Raw genomic sequence first — 15,288 nt, 5'->3', positions numbered from 1 at the left:
TCAATACTCTTGTGCAGTCTTTTTAGATAGCTTTTTGTTTTGGTGCCCTGTTGTGTTGATATGCTGTGAAAACTGGTCACCTCTCTGCAACATTATACTTAGTTTATTTTCACCGTCACATGCAGATCATTGGGGATCCTGGCCTGCTTATACCCTCAAAGTTTAATTGGATTTTATCACTTTTATTTTACTCTTCAACATGGCTTTTCTTTAACCTCTTGTTATCTTTCTGATCTATTTTCTTGAGAGAAGGGGATTGCCATTCTTTATTTGTCCCTTGGTTGTGCTAATAAGTGGTCTGTTTTAATGGGCATCCCAAAGGAGTGCGTTTTTGCAAGATGCCAAAACTGCAACTGTCATAATAATTATCAATGGAATAATAATGCTACTCCCCTTTCATCTCCAGCCATTTTTGAGAATGGAAGCCAGGAATGTGCCCTGCAATGCTGCCTCATCGAAATCTGATGTGTCTCTCTTTAACAACTGAGTTAATTTATCTTTTGATTCCTCAGTGCCACTGACAGGGTTGCCATCAGTAATGTAAAAAAAAAAAAGGCTTTATTAATTTGGAATGTCTCTACATGGGCAATACACAACAACCATTGCTGTGATACTCTTGGTGCTAAGGTAACGTGAGTCATAAGTCTACCTGATGATGCAGGATTTGTCACTCAAATATCGTCTTTAAATATATATTTACAAAGTGTATCATTTTTCTCAGTACATCAGTTTATCAGTTCTGAAAACACACATTTTCATCTCCAATACACGCTTTTCAATTTTAGTATACTTATATTAATTCAGGCAAACAAAAGCTTGCATTTTAGTAGGCTGAGGTGTAAATAAGATAGCTACTTGCAGGTAGCTTTAAAGCTACCAGTACCTCAAAAGCTACTCCTTAGGGAAGGCTGCATCAGATACTTAGAGATAGAATAAAGACAGTTGCAGCAAAGCCCTTACGAAACTGTTTGAAAATATTTATTTCCAGCATTTGTAGACATGAATCAAGAATATATAGTTCCTTTGTTGTTTGTCATACTTGTTTATCTCATCTCAACATCTGATATGAGTTTTTCGGCAGGTTGTGAAAAAACAAAAAAAAGTGATAGAGACTTCTAGTTGCAGATTCCTTACCTTAGAATTTCCCCCAGGTGTCAGTCTGGATCCAGAGATTTGTCTCGAGCAGCAGTCCTGCGTGCCATTAGGTGATATCAGTTGTCTCTACGTCTGACGTTGGCATTGTGCTGGCCAGATATGTCACGGGACCTATATAACTGCCACCCTGGCATGCTGATGTCAATTCTTTTCTTTCCACACCAGCCAAGCACAGATCTGAAGAAAAGCTACCCCCAGTCATATTCTGATTGATCCTTTTCAATGTTTTGTCAAAGATTTGTGAGTGTTTTAACTCCTGGTGCGTTAAGATGTCGTTACGCAAGTCTGGGTTCATGCCTTGCAAATCCTGTCATTGGACAATGTCCGTAACAAGTCCGTACCTCGTGTGCTTGTGGTGTTTGGAGCGCAACCCTGACCCAAAGTCGTGCTCCAAGTGTCAGGTCATGAATCTGAAAGCTTTGAGGGAACGGTCCCTTAAGCTACTAGTGGCCTAGGGCTCTGCTCTGCTCCCGGTCGAGAGGAAGGTCTGAGAACAGTTGCAGAGCCCCCATTCTTGGTCGTCCTACTTGAAGTCCTTGAGACGATCGGGTAAGTTGAGGCACAAGAAGAACAAACGTTCTTCAACTTCCCCCCCATCTGTTGGCTGACGCCACAAGGGAAAAGGAGTGACACAGTTCCTGGCCTTAGTCCACAGAACCTGCGTCTGGGTCCGCTCCGCATCTCCCAGAGATTCCAGAAGCTGGAGTGACCCCTACCCAAGTCTGTGAGTTCTAAGAGGCCATGCGCTTCATATTTGGGCAGTCCAACTCCACTAGAGTGCCTTCAGGCTCTGTGGAATCGGAGGGGCCCCCCTCGGGTTGCGCGCCAGCAGCTTAAGCCTTGGCTCCGGAGACCACCCATGGATCCGTTCCTGGATCCGAACCAGCAGCAGTCGTACCATCTTGACCTTCCCTGATGGTTCCGACGTTGACGCTCATCACGCCACCCATGCCCACTGTCGGTATTTACCCCATCCTCAATGCCAACTCTGACACGGATCCGACCCTCTGCTTATACAGACTTAGGCTGGTGCTTTGCTCCCTAGGTCGGATCCTGACCTTTATTCCCTTGGGTTGGGCTAAGGTGAGGACTCGGAGGGGTAACTGGACCCTTTGGAATAAAAGCTTGAAGATCCAATGGACTGGCAAACAGACCTGGGTGAGGTTAGTCCCCTGTTGCTGGCATGCTTTCTCCCCCAACTGTTGCTACGGAGGAGCAAGGGTCCTACTCCATGGTGGTAAGGAGAGCGGCCGAGGTCCTTGTCCTTGAGCTGCCTTCAGTGTCAGTCAGGACTAACCTCCTGACAGCGGGACTTCAGCCTGGAGCTTCTTCTTCCCAACCCCCTTTTGCCCTTTAATGAAGCCCTCACTGATCTCCTGCTGGGGACTTGGTCCAGACCCAGCACAGGGGCTTCTGTGAACTGGACCACCGCCCCCTGCCATGGACCAGATCCAAATAACACAGAGTTCCTGACGCAACACCCGACGCCTGAGATTTTGGTCATCCAAGCCTCCACATCTCCAGGTGCATTGTCTTCCGCACCCCCAGATATGGAATCCCAACAGGCTACATCAGCTTGGAAAGATGTTTTTTTCCTCCAGCCTGGCATTGCGGTCAGTGAACACTGCATGCCTTTTTTTGGCCATTTCATCCATACCTTATGGGATATGGTTGCTTAAATGCTGCCACAGGTCCCGGAGGAGGCCCAGGCTGTTATCTCCCAAGCTGTTGATGACAGGAGAGATGCAGCTAAGGTCACAATACGATGTGGGCTGAATATGACCGACTCACTAGGCATATCGGTTGCTTCGGTGGCCTCAAGGCACCACGCTTGATTGAGGATGTCTGGCTTTTCAGGGTATTTCGAATCCACTCTTATGGGTGTGCACTTAGATGGCCGCCCTCTCTTTGGAGACAGCAGTCTCTGGGCTTCAATCGGGTGCTTGGGCCTCGCAGTTGCCCTTCACCCCCTCAGTCTGCTTTTTGCCCCATTAGTGGCTACTGAGGGGGCGTCCCACTGCATCAGTTTCCCTCCAGCCACCAGGCCTTGCATGCTGCTCAGCCTCTGCATGGCCGGGGATGTGGGATCCACCATCCTCATGGATCAGGGAGCCAGCAGGCAAGCCAGTCCAGTTCACCCCCACGCTCGCTGCAACTTCCAAACCTTCCTACTCTGACCCTTACCCACCAGGAACCAGTCGGAGGCAGGAGCCGCCATCACCTGCCCCTCTGGCAGTCCTTCATGTCAGACAGGTGGGTTTTGCAAATAGAAGGGGCTACTCCCTCCCCTTCGAGGCTCATGCCACCATCATGCGATCATATGACAGAGGATAACTTGGCACTCCTCCGGGAGGAGATTTCAGCTCTTGGCCAGGGGAGCCATTGAGAGGGTCACTTATGCCATAAGTAGGTAGTGGTTGTTAATCCTGCTACTTTCTGGTGCCCAAAAAGGACAAAGCACTCCTCCCTATCCTAGACCTTTGCTCCCTCAATCCCTTCTTCAGGAAGGAGAAGTTCAAAATGCTCACTCTGGCTCAGGTTCTATCTGCCCTGGACCCAGGAGACTGGATGGTAGCATTGGACTTGTAGGACACCTTTTTCCATATTGCCGTATGACCTGCCCACAGACGTTACTTGCTGTTTACATTAGGCCACAAGCATTTTTAGTTTACCATGCCCCCTCTTGGCTTTACCAGCGCCCCTCGGGTGTTCACCAAAGTGATGGTGGTGGTCGCAGCTCTTCTGCTCAGGTCAGGGATTTCAGTCTTCCCTTACCTGGACTACTACTGTTGAAGGTGGGCTTGCCCCAGGCTGTCTCCTTCCTCCTCCAGACTACGGCGGACCTCCCGCATTTGCTGGGGTTCACTATAAATGTGCCAAAGTCACAGCTGACTCCCTCTCAGACGCTCCCCTTCACCTGAGCTGTTCGGGACACAGTGCAGTTTCGGGCTTATCCTCCTGTGTGGCGAGTCCTGGATATTCAGCCTATGATACGGATGTTTCAGCCTCTATCCTGGATTTTCGTGCGATTGAGTCAGAGGCTACTGGGACTCATGGCATTCTGCTATTGACACATGCTAGATGGCATATGTGGGGTCTGCAGTGGGACCTGAAGTTCCAGTGGGCGCAGCATCAAGGGAATCTCTCTGACATGATCCAGATCTCGGAGGGAACTGCACATGATCTGCAATGGTGGCTTTTGAACCACGACTGGGTCAGTGGCAAATCTCTCTCCTTTGCCCAACCAGATCTGATAGTAGTGACAGATACATCGCTCATGGGATTAGGCGGCCACATAGGAGAGGCAGAGATCACAGGTGTCTGGTCTCTGGCGGAGTCCTGGCTCCACATCAGTCTTTTGTTGCACAGGGTGATTGACTGGCATTGAAAATATTTCTTCCCTCTCTCAAAGGGAAAGTAGTGCAGGTGTTCACAGACAAGACCGCTGCCATGTGGTATCGCAACAAGCAGGGCAGATTGGGGTCATAGACCCTTTGTCAAGAGGCTCTGCGCCTTTGGAGATGACTGGAGCATCAGGGCATTTCCCAGATAGATCAAAACCTGGCGGGCTCTCTGAACACCAGAGCAGACAAACTCAGCCATCAATGCCTGGACAATCACAAATGGCATCTCCATCCGGAGGTGGCGCAAGGTCTCTTTCAGCAGTGGGGAGAGCCTTGGTTAGATCTGTTCGCCTCCACAGAGAATGTGCAATGTCAGCAGTTTTGTACTTTGAAATTTCCAAGGCGGCACTCACTCGCCTACGCTTTTCATTTCAAGTAGAGCTCAGGCTTCCTGAATGCATTTCCACTGATACCACTTCTGTCGAGACTTCTCAAGAAGATCAGGAATAACCGGGCCCAAGTAATCCTTATGGTTCCAGACGAAGAGTTGAGTATCCCGAGCTATTGAGCATGACCATCGATCCTCGGATCAGATTGCCACTTCGGGAGAATCTTCTGTTGCAGCAGCAGAGTAGGCTTCTGAACCCAAACCTGTCAAGTCACTGCCTTCTTGTGTGGAGATTGAGGGGCGCAGCAGCCATGCGTGCCTCAACCAAAACGCCATACGTATGTTGATGAAACCAGTTTGTGGCATGGTGCACAGACAAGTCTGTTGACCCCCTCTCTGCCCCTCTTTCCAAGGTCTTTTTTGTTTATACTTTCTTTGGCTCAGCAGAGCTCCGTTTTCAGCAAAACTCAAAGTTTATTTGTCCACTAACTCCACTTTTCTGAGATTACCTGACCAGCCATTTTTGTTTAAATCTCCTATTGTTCTTAAATTCCTTAAAGGTTTTACCCATTTGTTTCCTCCATCCACACTCATAATGCCCCAATGGGATTTGAATCTGGTGCTTACTTTCTTAATGTGAGCTCCCTTCGAGCCGCTTCATAACTGTCCTCTCAAGCGTCTGACGGTAAACACAGCTTTACTTGTCCCCATGGTGTACACCTACAGGTGAGGCACCCTAGAGTGAGTCTAGGCAACCCGTAGTAAGAGTGTAGGCGGCTCTAAATAACAAGAGCTCTCAAACGTAGCTGTGGAGAGCAGCTAAGTCTTATCCAGGCAGGTGTAAAGCAGTTGCAAATGCCACACAGGTCAGTCATTGATGTACACACAGACAAAAACCACTCCAGTGTTAGCAAAATAGGTTATATTTATTGTAACACACACTCTAGAACTAACTTTGGTGTATCTCCTAGCTGGAGATATGAAAATAGAAAAATATACTTAGCAACAGGTGAGTAAAGGCATAAAGGTGTTAGAAAAATAGGTTATATTTATTGTAATGCACACTCTAGACTACCTTTGGTATATCTCGTATCTGGAGATAGGAACATACAAAAATATACTTAGCAGTAGGTAACTAAAGGCATAAAATAACATGGGACCCTATTGGGGGAGGGGGGTGAACGATATATAAGAAAAAATGGAATGCGAAAATCACTTCCAGCTCCACCGCCTGAACCCAAAAAGAGCATTGGCTTTCTACCTTAATCGTACCAAAGAGTTCTGGGTGGATGATCAACTCTTTGTTGGGTATGTGGGTGCCAAGAAAGGTCGGGGCAGTGCAGAAGTGAACCATATCTAGATAGGTTGTCCTCTGCATTAAAATGTGCTACGCATTGGCTAAAAAGCAACCCCTGGAGTGTTTGTATGCTCATTCTACCGGAGCAACAGCTGCAGCCACTGCGTGAGCACATGGAGTTCAGTCCTGGACATGTCAGTAAGCAGTGTGGGCATCCCTGCACTTATTTACCCAACACTACTGCCTAGACAGTCAGGTCCGTAGAGACGGGTACTTTATCCATTAGTTCCTGTAGAACTTTCTAGTATGATCTTGATTCGGATACCCTCTTCCAGGGATGGTATTGCTTGGGTATCTATTCTAAGATATGGCATCTGCAACTAGAAGTCTCTGTCAGATGAGCAAGTTACTTACCTTCGGTAACAAATTATCTGGTAGAGACTTTCTAGCTGCAAATTCCTTACCGACTCATCCACCCTCCCTGCTCTGTGAGCTGATTTCTAGGGAACAAGGACTTCCCTTTCAGGGCCCTAGTTCTGATGCACCAGTAGTCAGTGTTCTTCATGGCTCTGTGCTTGTGGAGTGGAAAGTCGTGTAAAGAAAGTGATGTCAGCGTACCAGGGTGGCGCCTGTATAAGCCTGCGGCGTCATATCTGGTGCACGTGAAGCAGACAACTGAGGCGGAGTTCACCGACACCACCTAACGGCTTGCAGGGTTACTGCTCAAGAAAAATCTCCAGATCCAGACTGACAGGTGGTGGAAATACTAAGGTGAGGAATCTGCAACTAGAATGTCCAGATAAGGCGTTACCAAAGGTAAGTAACTTCTTCGTCTAGCAATAGTCATGAATACTCATCAGCAGTATATTAGGGCTGTGGTATGTGGAATCTTCCCTCCTCCTGTTGCCGTACATTTTTTAAAAAGCATGGTTGTGAGCGTAAGCTGGACTGTTCTCCGCTGGGTATGCCTTAATTCCTAGCTTTCATGTATAATCAGCAAAAAAGGAAATACAAGTACAACAATATCAGGTGCCTTTCTCCATTTCTTAACTAGGAGGAAAATAAGTGGCTGGAGCTTTTTTTCCTCTCTCAAATGATAAAAAAAATACAATGGTTTGTAGTGATGCATTGATATTTATTAATGTTATCTTTGTCTAAAACAGAGTATACAGTGTCTGCTTGAATGTTCTCAGCTGGGTATGCCCTTATTCCCAGGTTTGCTATTAAATTAGTACATAAGAACATTCAAGCACAGGAGTTCAAAATTACACACATTACTTTATGTAAGTGAAAAGAAAAGTGTTTTTTTCGTGGTGAAATTATTCCAGTATAATGCTTTGCATCTGTAACTGATACTTGTATTTATCATGTCATCTTTGGGTATAGTGAAGAAGCATTTCACCTTTTAGGGCACAGTAGACCTGGGACTTTTCCTAGGTTTGTATATAAACTGTACAACGTATATTTGATAGAGATATTTAGCCACAGATTTGTTAATTTAGAATCTTCACCAGGTTCGAGCCTGGATCTGGAAGCATTTTTCCCGTAGCACGTCTGTGCATCTGGCAACTCCAGTTCGACGTCATCCACTGGATGTGACGTCAGCAGAGTCCATAGAGCTACCTCACTAATGTTGGTTTCTTTTTTTCTGTACTTGCAACGCGGATCCTGGAATGGTTAGTCAGCCCGTTTTCAGCCTACTTTGACGTTTTTGTCATTGGAACAGTGTGCTTTTTTCCTGTCCATGTCTTTGGGGTTCAAACCCTGTGGGTCCTGTGGATGACAAATGTCTGCTGTGACCCCCCACTCGCATTGTATGTGGTGCCTGGGGGAGCACCATGAAGCCGAAGAGTGCGGCTCCTCTTGTCCGCTTTGGCTGAAAGCTCTGCAGGAGCATGTTATGAAGCTTCTGGTGGCGCGGATGTCGCATCCATCCTGTCATCCAAGGTCTCCTTTTGAACTGACCGCCATTTGCAGGCCCGTTCAATGAGTCGTACTCATGGATGGCATTATCCATCGACGTCAAGAGGTAAGTTTTGACGTAAACTGTCGAAGTCACAGTAGTTGCCAACTTCATCACAATGGCCTTTAATGTTTTCTCAATTGACGAGTCGGGTCAGTCTACCCCTCGTCTCCCTACCTTTCCTGTGGCCGGGGCAACTTTAAATTAAATGCTTGAGTATTATGTTTCCCTTCATGCAGTCTTTGGTGAATCACCTTCCTCTGGAGCGCATGTGGGTCCCAAGGAGGTGTAAAGTGCCTTGATTGAGTCCACATTAGCAAGTTCACTGTCTGCTTCAATTAGGCCTTCAGCATCAGTTGACTATGTAGTTTATCCCTGATCTTCCTCGACATTCTGGAGAGTCCTCTCATGTTTATCCTTCTGAGGGACATGGTGGAGAGGCGGTCGAGGAGTTGGATATTTAGCATCCTAATAGAGAGGACAGCGGGTTATCTGACCTACTAGTGGCTTGGATTCTTGCCTGGCCTCAGGCCTACAACCACCGCTCCCTTCTTCTCTTGCTGATATGCTGAGAAGGGTTGTAGTTTTGTATCCAACACTTCCCTCAGTGGAATTAACTTTGGCTGCCCTATTTGATGTCCTCCATCAAGGCCTAATAGTGCTTCCTTATAACGGATCCCTAAATGACCTTTTGTTGGGGTCTTGGGCTAAGCCTGACACAGGGGCCCCTGTTGATCAGCTTTATCTCACAGGCACCGTCCTGCCCCTGATGATCCGGCCTGTATCCTAAGACATCCTACTCATGGAAGCTTGGTGGTTCAGGCTGCTTTGGTCTTTCAAGATAATGAGTCTCTCCCACATGTCACATCTGATAGTGATTCCAGGAGTTAAGTCATTTGTGGCAGGTATATTTTTTCATCCACAAGTTCTGCTCTGTAAACACATCTTGTGTTCTTGTACGTTTATCCCATTCATTATGGGACTCATTGGCAAACATCTTGCCTATGCTTCTGAAAGATATCAGGAGCACTCTTACCCCTATCATTCATGATGGACAACTAGCAGCTAAACTAATCATTAGCTGTGGTATGGATACTACTGACTTGGTGGGTCGAGCTATGGCTTCCCCAGTCGTGCTACATCACCATGCCTCGTTATGTACCTCCAGGTTTTCAGAGACAGTCCAAGCCCCATTGATTGACATGCCTTTTGATGGTGCTCATTTATTTGGTAAAGGGGCAGAGTCTGCTTTAAGGGGTTTTCATTGAAGAAGGGGTGAAACAGAGAATTAGCTTGGTTCCTCGCTACCCTTTGACCTAATTGATAACTCCTGTATTGGCTGGTAGGGGGGTATGTGTCTTTACTTATTTAACGGATGACCCATGTTGTGGCAGGGCTGTGAGGCTTTTTCAGTTCCATGTCTGTTCCACCTAATGGTAGCATCCAGTGGGTGTTCCTGCTTTCGGCAGGTATTATTTTTCCTTTTATTGTTATTGGGGTGTATAATGCCCTGGAAAACTATAGTGCTTTTCATTCCTGATGTTTCAAGGCTACTTTCATTATTTATCAGTTGGAGTTGAGTGATGGCTTACCACTTCAAGTTTCTCAATAACATTAAAGAGTCATCACTTTTGTAATACGCTTGATAGAAAGGTGATATTGTTTACTTTACTCTGAAGAAGAGCTTGTGCTCAAGAGTTATCTTCATGGTATATACCATACTGTAAGTGGAGTAGTTACTGTAAGTGGAGCAGCCCCCCCCCCTGCCTTTCCCCCGGCAATTGCCCCCTTGCAGAGTGTTACTTTAGGGAACTTATAATATTAACAACTCCTTGGGAGTGTCAGTGTATTGTTTAATCTGTGTTCAAAGAGGTTTCCTCATAAGGATTCTACAGCACTAAGAGTGTCTATTTACCAACTCCTTCTGGTACTGTCAAGCTAGCTGTTGATCTACACTAATTGTGATGTATGTTCTACTTTTACCCATTATATGGTAGTATCAGTTTTTCCTACTTTTGGTAGATTGGATACTTTAGAAGACAGAAGGTATCGCCTTGGGGACTTTATGGATCAGATCTGTTTATTGGTATATAAAATATATGAGAACCACATACAAAGCTCTGTGCCTACAACCATTTCGGCCAGCAGCAAAGAATACAGATCAGTAACCCATATCATGCATATCAAAGGACGGACTAGGCAGAGGGGCTGATTGACAAAGATAAACAAAAGCTGTTGTCCCCTTCAAACCCAACCACTGGAGCTGGTGCCCACGTTACCAGTGACCAGGGAACCGGTCCATAATGGAACTGGAAATCACAGAAACAAACAAAAAACAAAATAACAATACAGTGCTCCCCCATTCAACTTTCAGCAATGCCTCTCCATCCCACTGCCCTCCGCTCCGCAGACCCCACAGTAGGCCATCCAACCCCATCACCCTCCAGCGCCTCCCGATGGTCCCCCACCCTCGGCCATCTCCAATAGCCCCAGAACCCTTATATAGGCAGGGCAAGTCAGTTCACTGAATTCCGTGGAAAGAATCTGAATGAAGGGTCTCCAAATCGTGGAGGCCTCCTCTGCCCTCTGCCTGGAAGCCAGTGTTAGTTTCTCCATCGCAAGGATGAACCAAAGCTTATGGAGCCAAGAGGTATGTTGGGACCCTGTCCGAGCCCCACAGAGTTAAGATCGTCTGATGCGCTGCATTCAGAGCAAGGGCCATCTGCTGGTCTCTCAATGAGTGAAGAGGGAAGGTGCAGGGGTTGGGTAAACCCAATATAACATATGACGGAAGTCTAGGTATCTCTGTATGAAATACTCTGTCTATATCGTCAAGGATGCCCTTCCAGAATCTATTTAGCTTGGGACAGTGCCACAGCAGGTGTATAAGTGTGCCCGTGTTGCCACATCCCCTCCAACAGAGCCTCGATTTAGATGGATCCCACGCATGCACCCTAGCCGGTGTATAATACCAGTATGTTGCCAGCTTATAAGCTGTCTCTGCCCCTGACGTGCTGTGCGCTGTGTGGTGTGCTCTATAGTGGACACTCTCCACATCTCCTCCGTCAACTCCCTACCCAACTCTTCCTCCCATCTCTTCTGTCCTGTGGTTTTCGAAGGAAGTGCTACCCCCTGCAAGAGTCTATACAGTTCGTATATCACCCGCTTATCATACTTGTTCATCAGGAGCCATTTCTCAAAAGGCGTAAGCGTTCTATCTACCAAGGGCCTGACCGCCGGCTGGAGGGCCCAATGTCAGACCTGATAGTATGTCAGCCTGTCAGCCTCTGCAAGTCCGTAAGTCTCTCATCTGATCAAAAGGGATTACTCCTTCCGCATCAAATAAACTCCCCACTCTTCTGCAACCCCCCCTTGTACCAGCGACGAAAGTTCTCTGACTGCAAGCCTGGGGCGAAGTCCGGGTTCTCACAAATCGGTGACATGGGAGAGGGGAAGGTCATCAGACTGTTTCTGACCGCCACTGCATCCCATACCCGGACGGTCGCACTTGTGATCGGGGATGAATAAAGCCCCTGTGCTCTATGCCTAAGTCGGAGCCAAGGCTCCTTCCATATGAGGGACTCAGCCACCGCCTGGTCCATAAACCACCAGTGCTTTTCAGTAAGCAGATGACTCCACTCCAGCAGGAAGCGCAACTGAGCGGCTTGGTAATACCTCAGCAGGCAGGGGACCGCCAATCCCTCCTCCTCCTTAGAGAGGTACAATGTGCGGCGCGGTATCCGCGCTGGCCTCCCGTCCCATATAAACTTCAAAATCGCCTCTTGAAGCATTGCGATAGTATGAAGCGGTGGAGTCAGAGGAAGCGTCTGAAACACATAGAGAATGCGCGGCAAAACCGTCATCTTAACCGCAGACACCCTACAGAACAAGGAGAGCATTTGTTTCCCCCATTGTCCTAGGTCCTTCAAAATCTCCCTAGAGAGGGAGGCGTAATTCAGGCTAACAGTCTTAGCCACTGACGTGGCCAACGCTATACCTAAGTATGGGACATTGTGACGCTGTCCATATAAAGGGGTATTTAGAACGGAGGGCCTCCTCATGCTCCGGGTGGACTGACAAATTTAGGACTTGTGACTTCTGTGTGTTCACTTTAAACCCCGAGACCCTGCCAAAGGTACTGAGGGCATCCATGAGCACAGGTAATGAGACCATGGATTCTGCCAACGTAAGAATCACATCATCCGCATATAATCTAATGAGGTGATGATCTCCCACAAATTTAACCCCGGAAACGTGGTGGTCGTCGTGGAGACGCTGTGCTAGAACCTTGGGGACTTTAAGACTTTCCTTGGTTTGGTCTTAAAGGTTTAATATTAGAAAGCCATCACAGTTTGATGAATTTTCTACACTTTGGTGTAGACATATGTATGGTGTCCACATGTTCTTTGAACATTATTATTTTCTTTTCCTGGCTTATGTCAGTTTATCGTGGGTTTTCATTGAGACATATCTTTGTAGATTCTGTTTAGTCTCTTTTTTTCGAATAATATTATTGATTTTGTTTTAGGAGTCTTTCTTCCTTTCGGAAATGTTTTGCCCTCTTCAGGAGTATTTTTTCTTCTCTTTGAAGATATTTATATCTGTTGTGTGTGAGGAGGTGAGATGTTAATACCTCATCTAGGTACAACTGTTTTCATCATTACCTTACTAGTTGTTGTAGCTTTGGTTCACACTTTTAGAAGTGTTGTCCGAAGATGAAATATGCAAAATCTGATTAATTCTTTTATTTCAGAATTCTGTGAGTTTTCCATTTCTGTGTCATTGACACCTTTTTCTAGTTCACTTTAGATGAGTCTTATTCATTATAAGAGTCATATTCTCACCTCGGTTTCGGCCAACAAACTGTTGAGGTCCCTTTTTTTTTATCCTTGCTGTTTTATTCAGTTTAAGTTGTTTAAAAAAAAATACAAAAAAATAAGTTTGCATGGTAAGAGGTAGTGCTCAGTGGCATGTTATGCTCCTTTGTGTTTAATGTTAGGGCTCACCTACATGGTTATGAATGCCCTGTTTTGAATTGTCCTAGACCGGTTTTGTTCTATGGGCATATTTTAATGGTTTCTATCATGGATGATACTATCTCCATGTTCGTTTTTAGAACTTTTCCTTACTTTGGTCCTTTACACAGTTCTTTTAGTAAAGAGGATGTGTTTGCTCATAGGTATTCTTTTGAATACACGGTCTATTTCTCTTGTACTAAACTGGTTTTCTTCTGGTTAGATACTCTCAATATTGTTGGGTCGCTTCTAACATATTTCACATACTAACATGGATGAGCTTATTCCCATGTTTTTCATGTCTTAAGGTTTTATTTACCGGTGGTTCCTTCCACAGGTTTCGATATTGTAGGGTATATTACTCACCTTAATTCTGATTGTTCAGTCTTTTTCTCTTGTTCAAGACCGGTTTTGTGATACTTGGAGAATTGTTTTGGGATGTCACAGTTCACATTCCCTCCTCTGGGTTACTATGACTTTGGTATCTGATTCTAAAGTAAGGAATCTGCAACTAAATGTCTCTATGAGATTAATAAGTTACCTTCCCTATGGAATGCATTATCTGCTGGAGACAGGATCTAACTGCATATTCTTCAAACAACCTTCCCATCATTCTCACTCTGCTGAGTCCTCTGGTCTCTGAAGAGTTTGTTATGGAAATCTACACCTTCAATTAAAAATTAAGTGATTGTTTGACACACAGGTGTCTCTTGTGCTAGTTCGCTGTTTTAATAGGCAGTGTCTATATGTGGTTCCATGTTTTGAGTGCGGCGAATAGTAATGGAAGAAACCGGCGCAGTGGTTATATGTACTCCGCTGATTTCGTATCTGGTGGATGACGTCAAGATGGAGTCACACAACACCCTTTTTCAACACGCAGACGTGCTATGTGAAAAATATTTCCGGGTCCAGGCTCGCACCTGGGGAAGATTCTAAAGTAAGGAATCTGCAGCTAGATCCTGTCTCTACTAGATCATGTGTTACCAAAGCTAAGTTACTTGTTCCTTTGGTTGTGATCCAGGAGAATCGCTTGTCCTGGAGTTGTTCTTAGCCCCATGAGCTGAAAACCAGTGCTTTAATGTGATGATTTTTTGTGTTTTTGTTCCAGCCTAATTAAACAGAAATTATTAATAAATGTAATCTGAAATGTTTCCTATGTTTCTTATATATTTGCTACGATGTAGTATAGGTGGCACTTGTATATTTGCAATGCCTCGTAACTTTGGCTTCTACTTTGCTCTTTCCTTGAAGGTTGTTTTGCAGTATTGGTCTGCGGAAACTGCTTGCAGGCCACAATGAGCTCCAAAGGTTGCCAGAACGCCTTGAGCGTACTCAGATTGAGGTCCTGGATCTACAACATAACCACTTGCTGGAACTTCCGGCCAACATTCTGCTAAAATCTGAGAGGTAAACTACTAGAATTATCTGCTAATGTTGTCACTTGTTGAAATTTAAAATTTGGAATAGTTAACTGATTGCAGTTACGTTACTGGTGTCTAATAAGACATGATTTATGCTTTGAATTTGTAACCTACTGTTTTGCTAAGCTGACTTTGAATGTGCGGTTTGCTAATGTTTATATACATGTGTGGTGTATTCCTTTTCAGTTTTAAGTAAACGACCTAGCTTCACTTTTGTTTTTAGGTACTACTAAATGATTTGTGCAAATCTTTCCACTGATCCTCATGTTCCTATAATAAGTATTTTTCCTTTAATTGTTAAGTTCAATTTTGGTGAGCAAGTATTTTTTTTTCAGGCCATGTTTTGCAGCGTGAATCTTTTCTGGATTCACATGCTGTGCATTATCCTCCAATCTAGTGGTCCGGTCTGGAATTCTCCATTATCTTATAATCCTTATGTTTTAACTTCTTTCTTGTTGGTGAGTGTCGGGCTGATCCATTTTCTGTTCCCTGTGACATGTTTTTAACTTTGGGCAATATGGCCACAGCACACAGAATATATAGTCCAACAGTATGGCAGGGATAAGTATCCCTGATGGTATGTTGTGGGTCGGAGGAAGTGAGAAGTTGAATAAAGTCTCAGGTCTGGTTTGTAGATGGTGTCTTTATTTGAAGGTGCTATGGATCATTGCGCCATCATCGAGATACAGCCAACACGTGTTTCGT

The 15,288-nt window shown here is 45.5% G+C and overlaps 1 protein-coding gene across 4 annotated transcripts in view; it reads left to right on the top strand.

Annotated features, from left to right (window-relative positions):
- The window catches only part of PHLPP1 (PH domain and leucine rich repeat protein phosphatase 1), a 604,801-nt gene that overhangs the window by 455,775 nt on the left and 133,738 nt on the right, over positions 1-15,288 (top strand). For all 4 annotated transcript variants that reach the window (XM_069219488.1, XM_069219487.1, XM_069219486.1 and 1 more), the window contains exon 10: positions 14,414-14,569. In XM_069219488.1, coding sequence (XP_069075589.1) covers positions 14,414-14,569 — 156 coding nt within the window. The remainder of the gene's footprint in view (positions 1-14,413; positions 14,570-15,288) is intronic.

This window comes from Pleurodeles waltl, chromosome 2_2 (assembly GCF_031143425.1).
Source record: "Pleurodeles waltl isolate 20211129_DDA chromosome 2_2, aPleWal1.hap1.20221129, whole genome shotgun sequence".
In the NCBI taxonomy this organism is placed as follows: domain Eukaryota; kingdom Metazoa; phylum Chordata; class Amphibia; order Caudata; family Salamandridae; genus Pleurodeles; species Pleurodeles waltl.
This window is presented reverse-complemented; position numbering and strand designations above follow the sequence as displayed.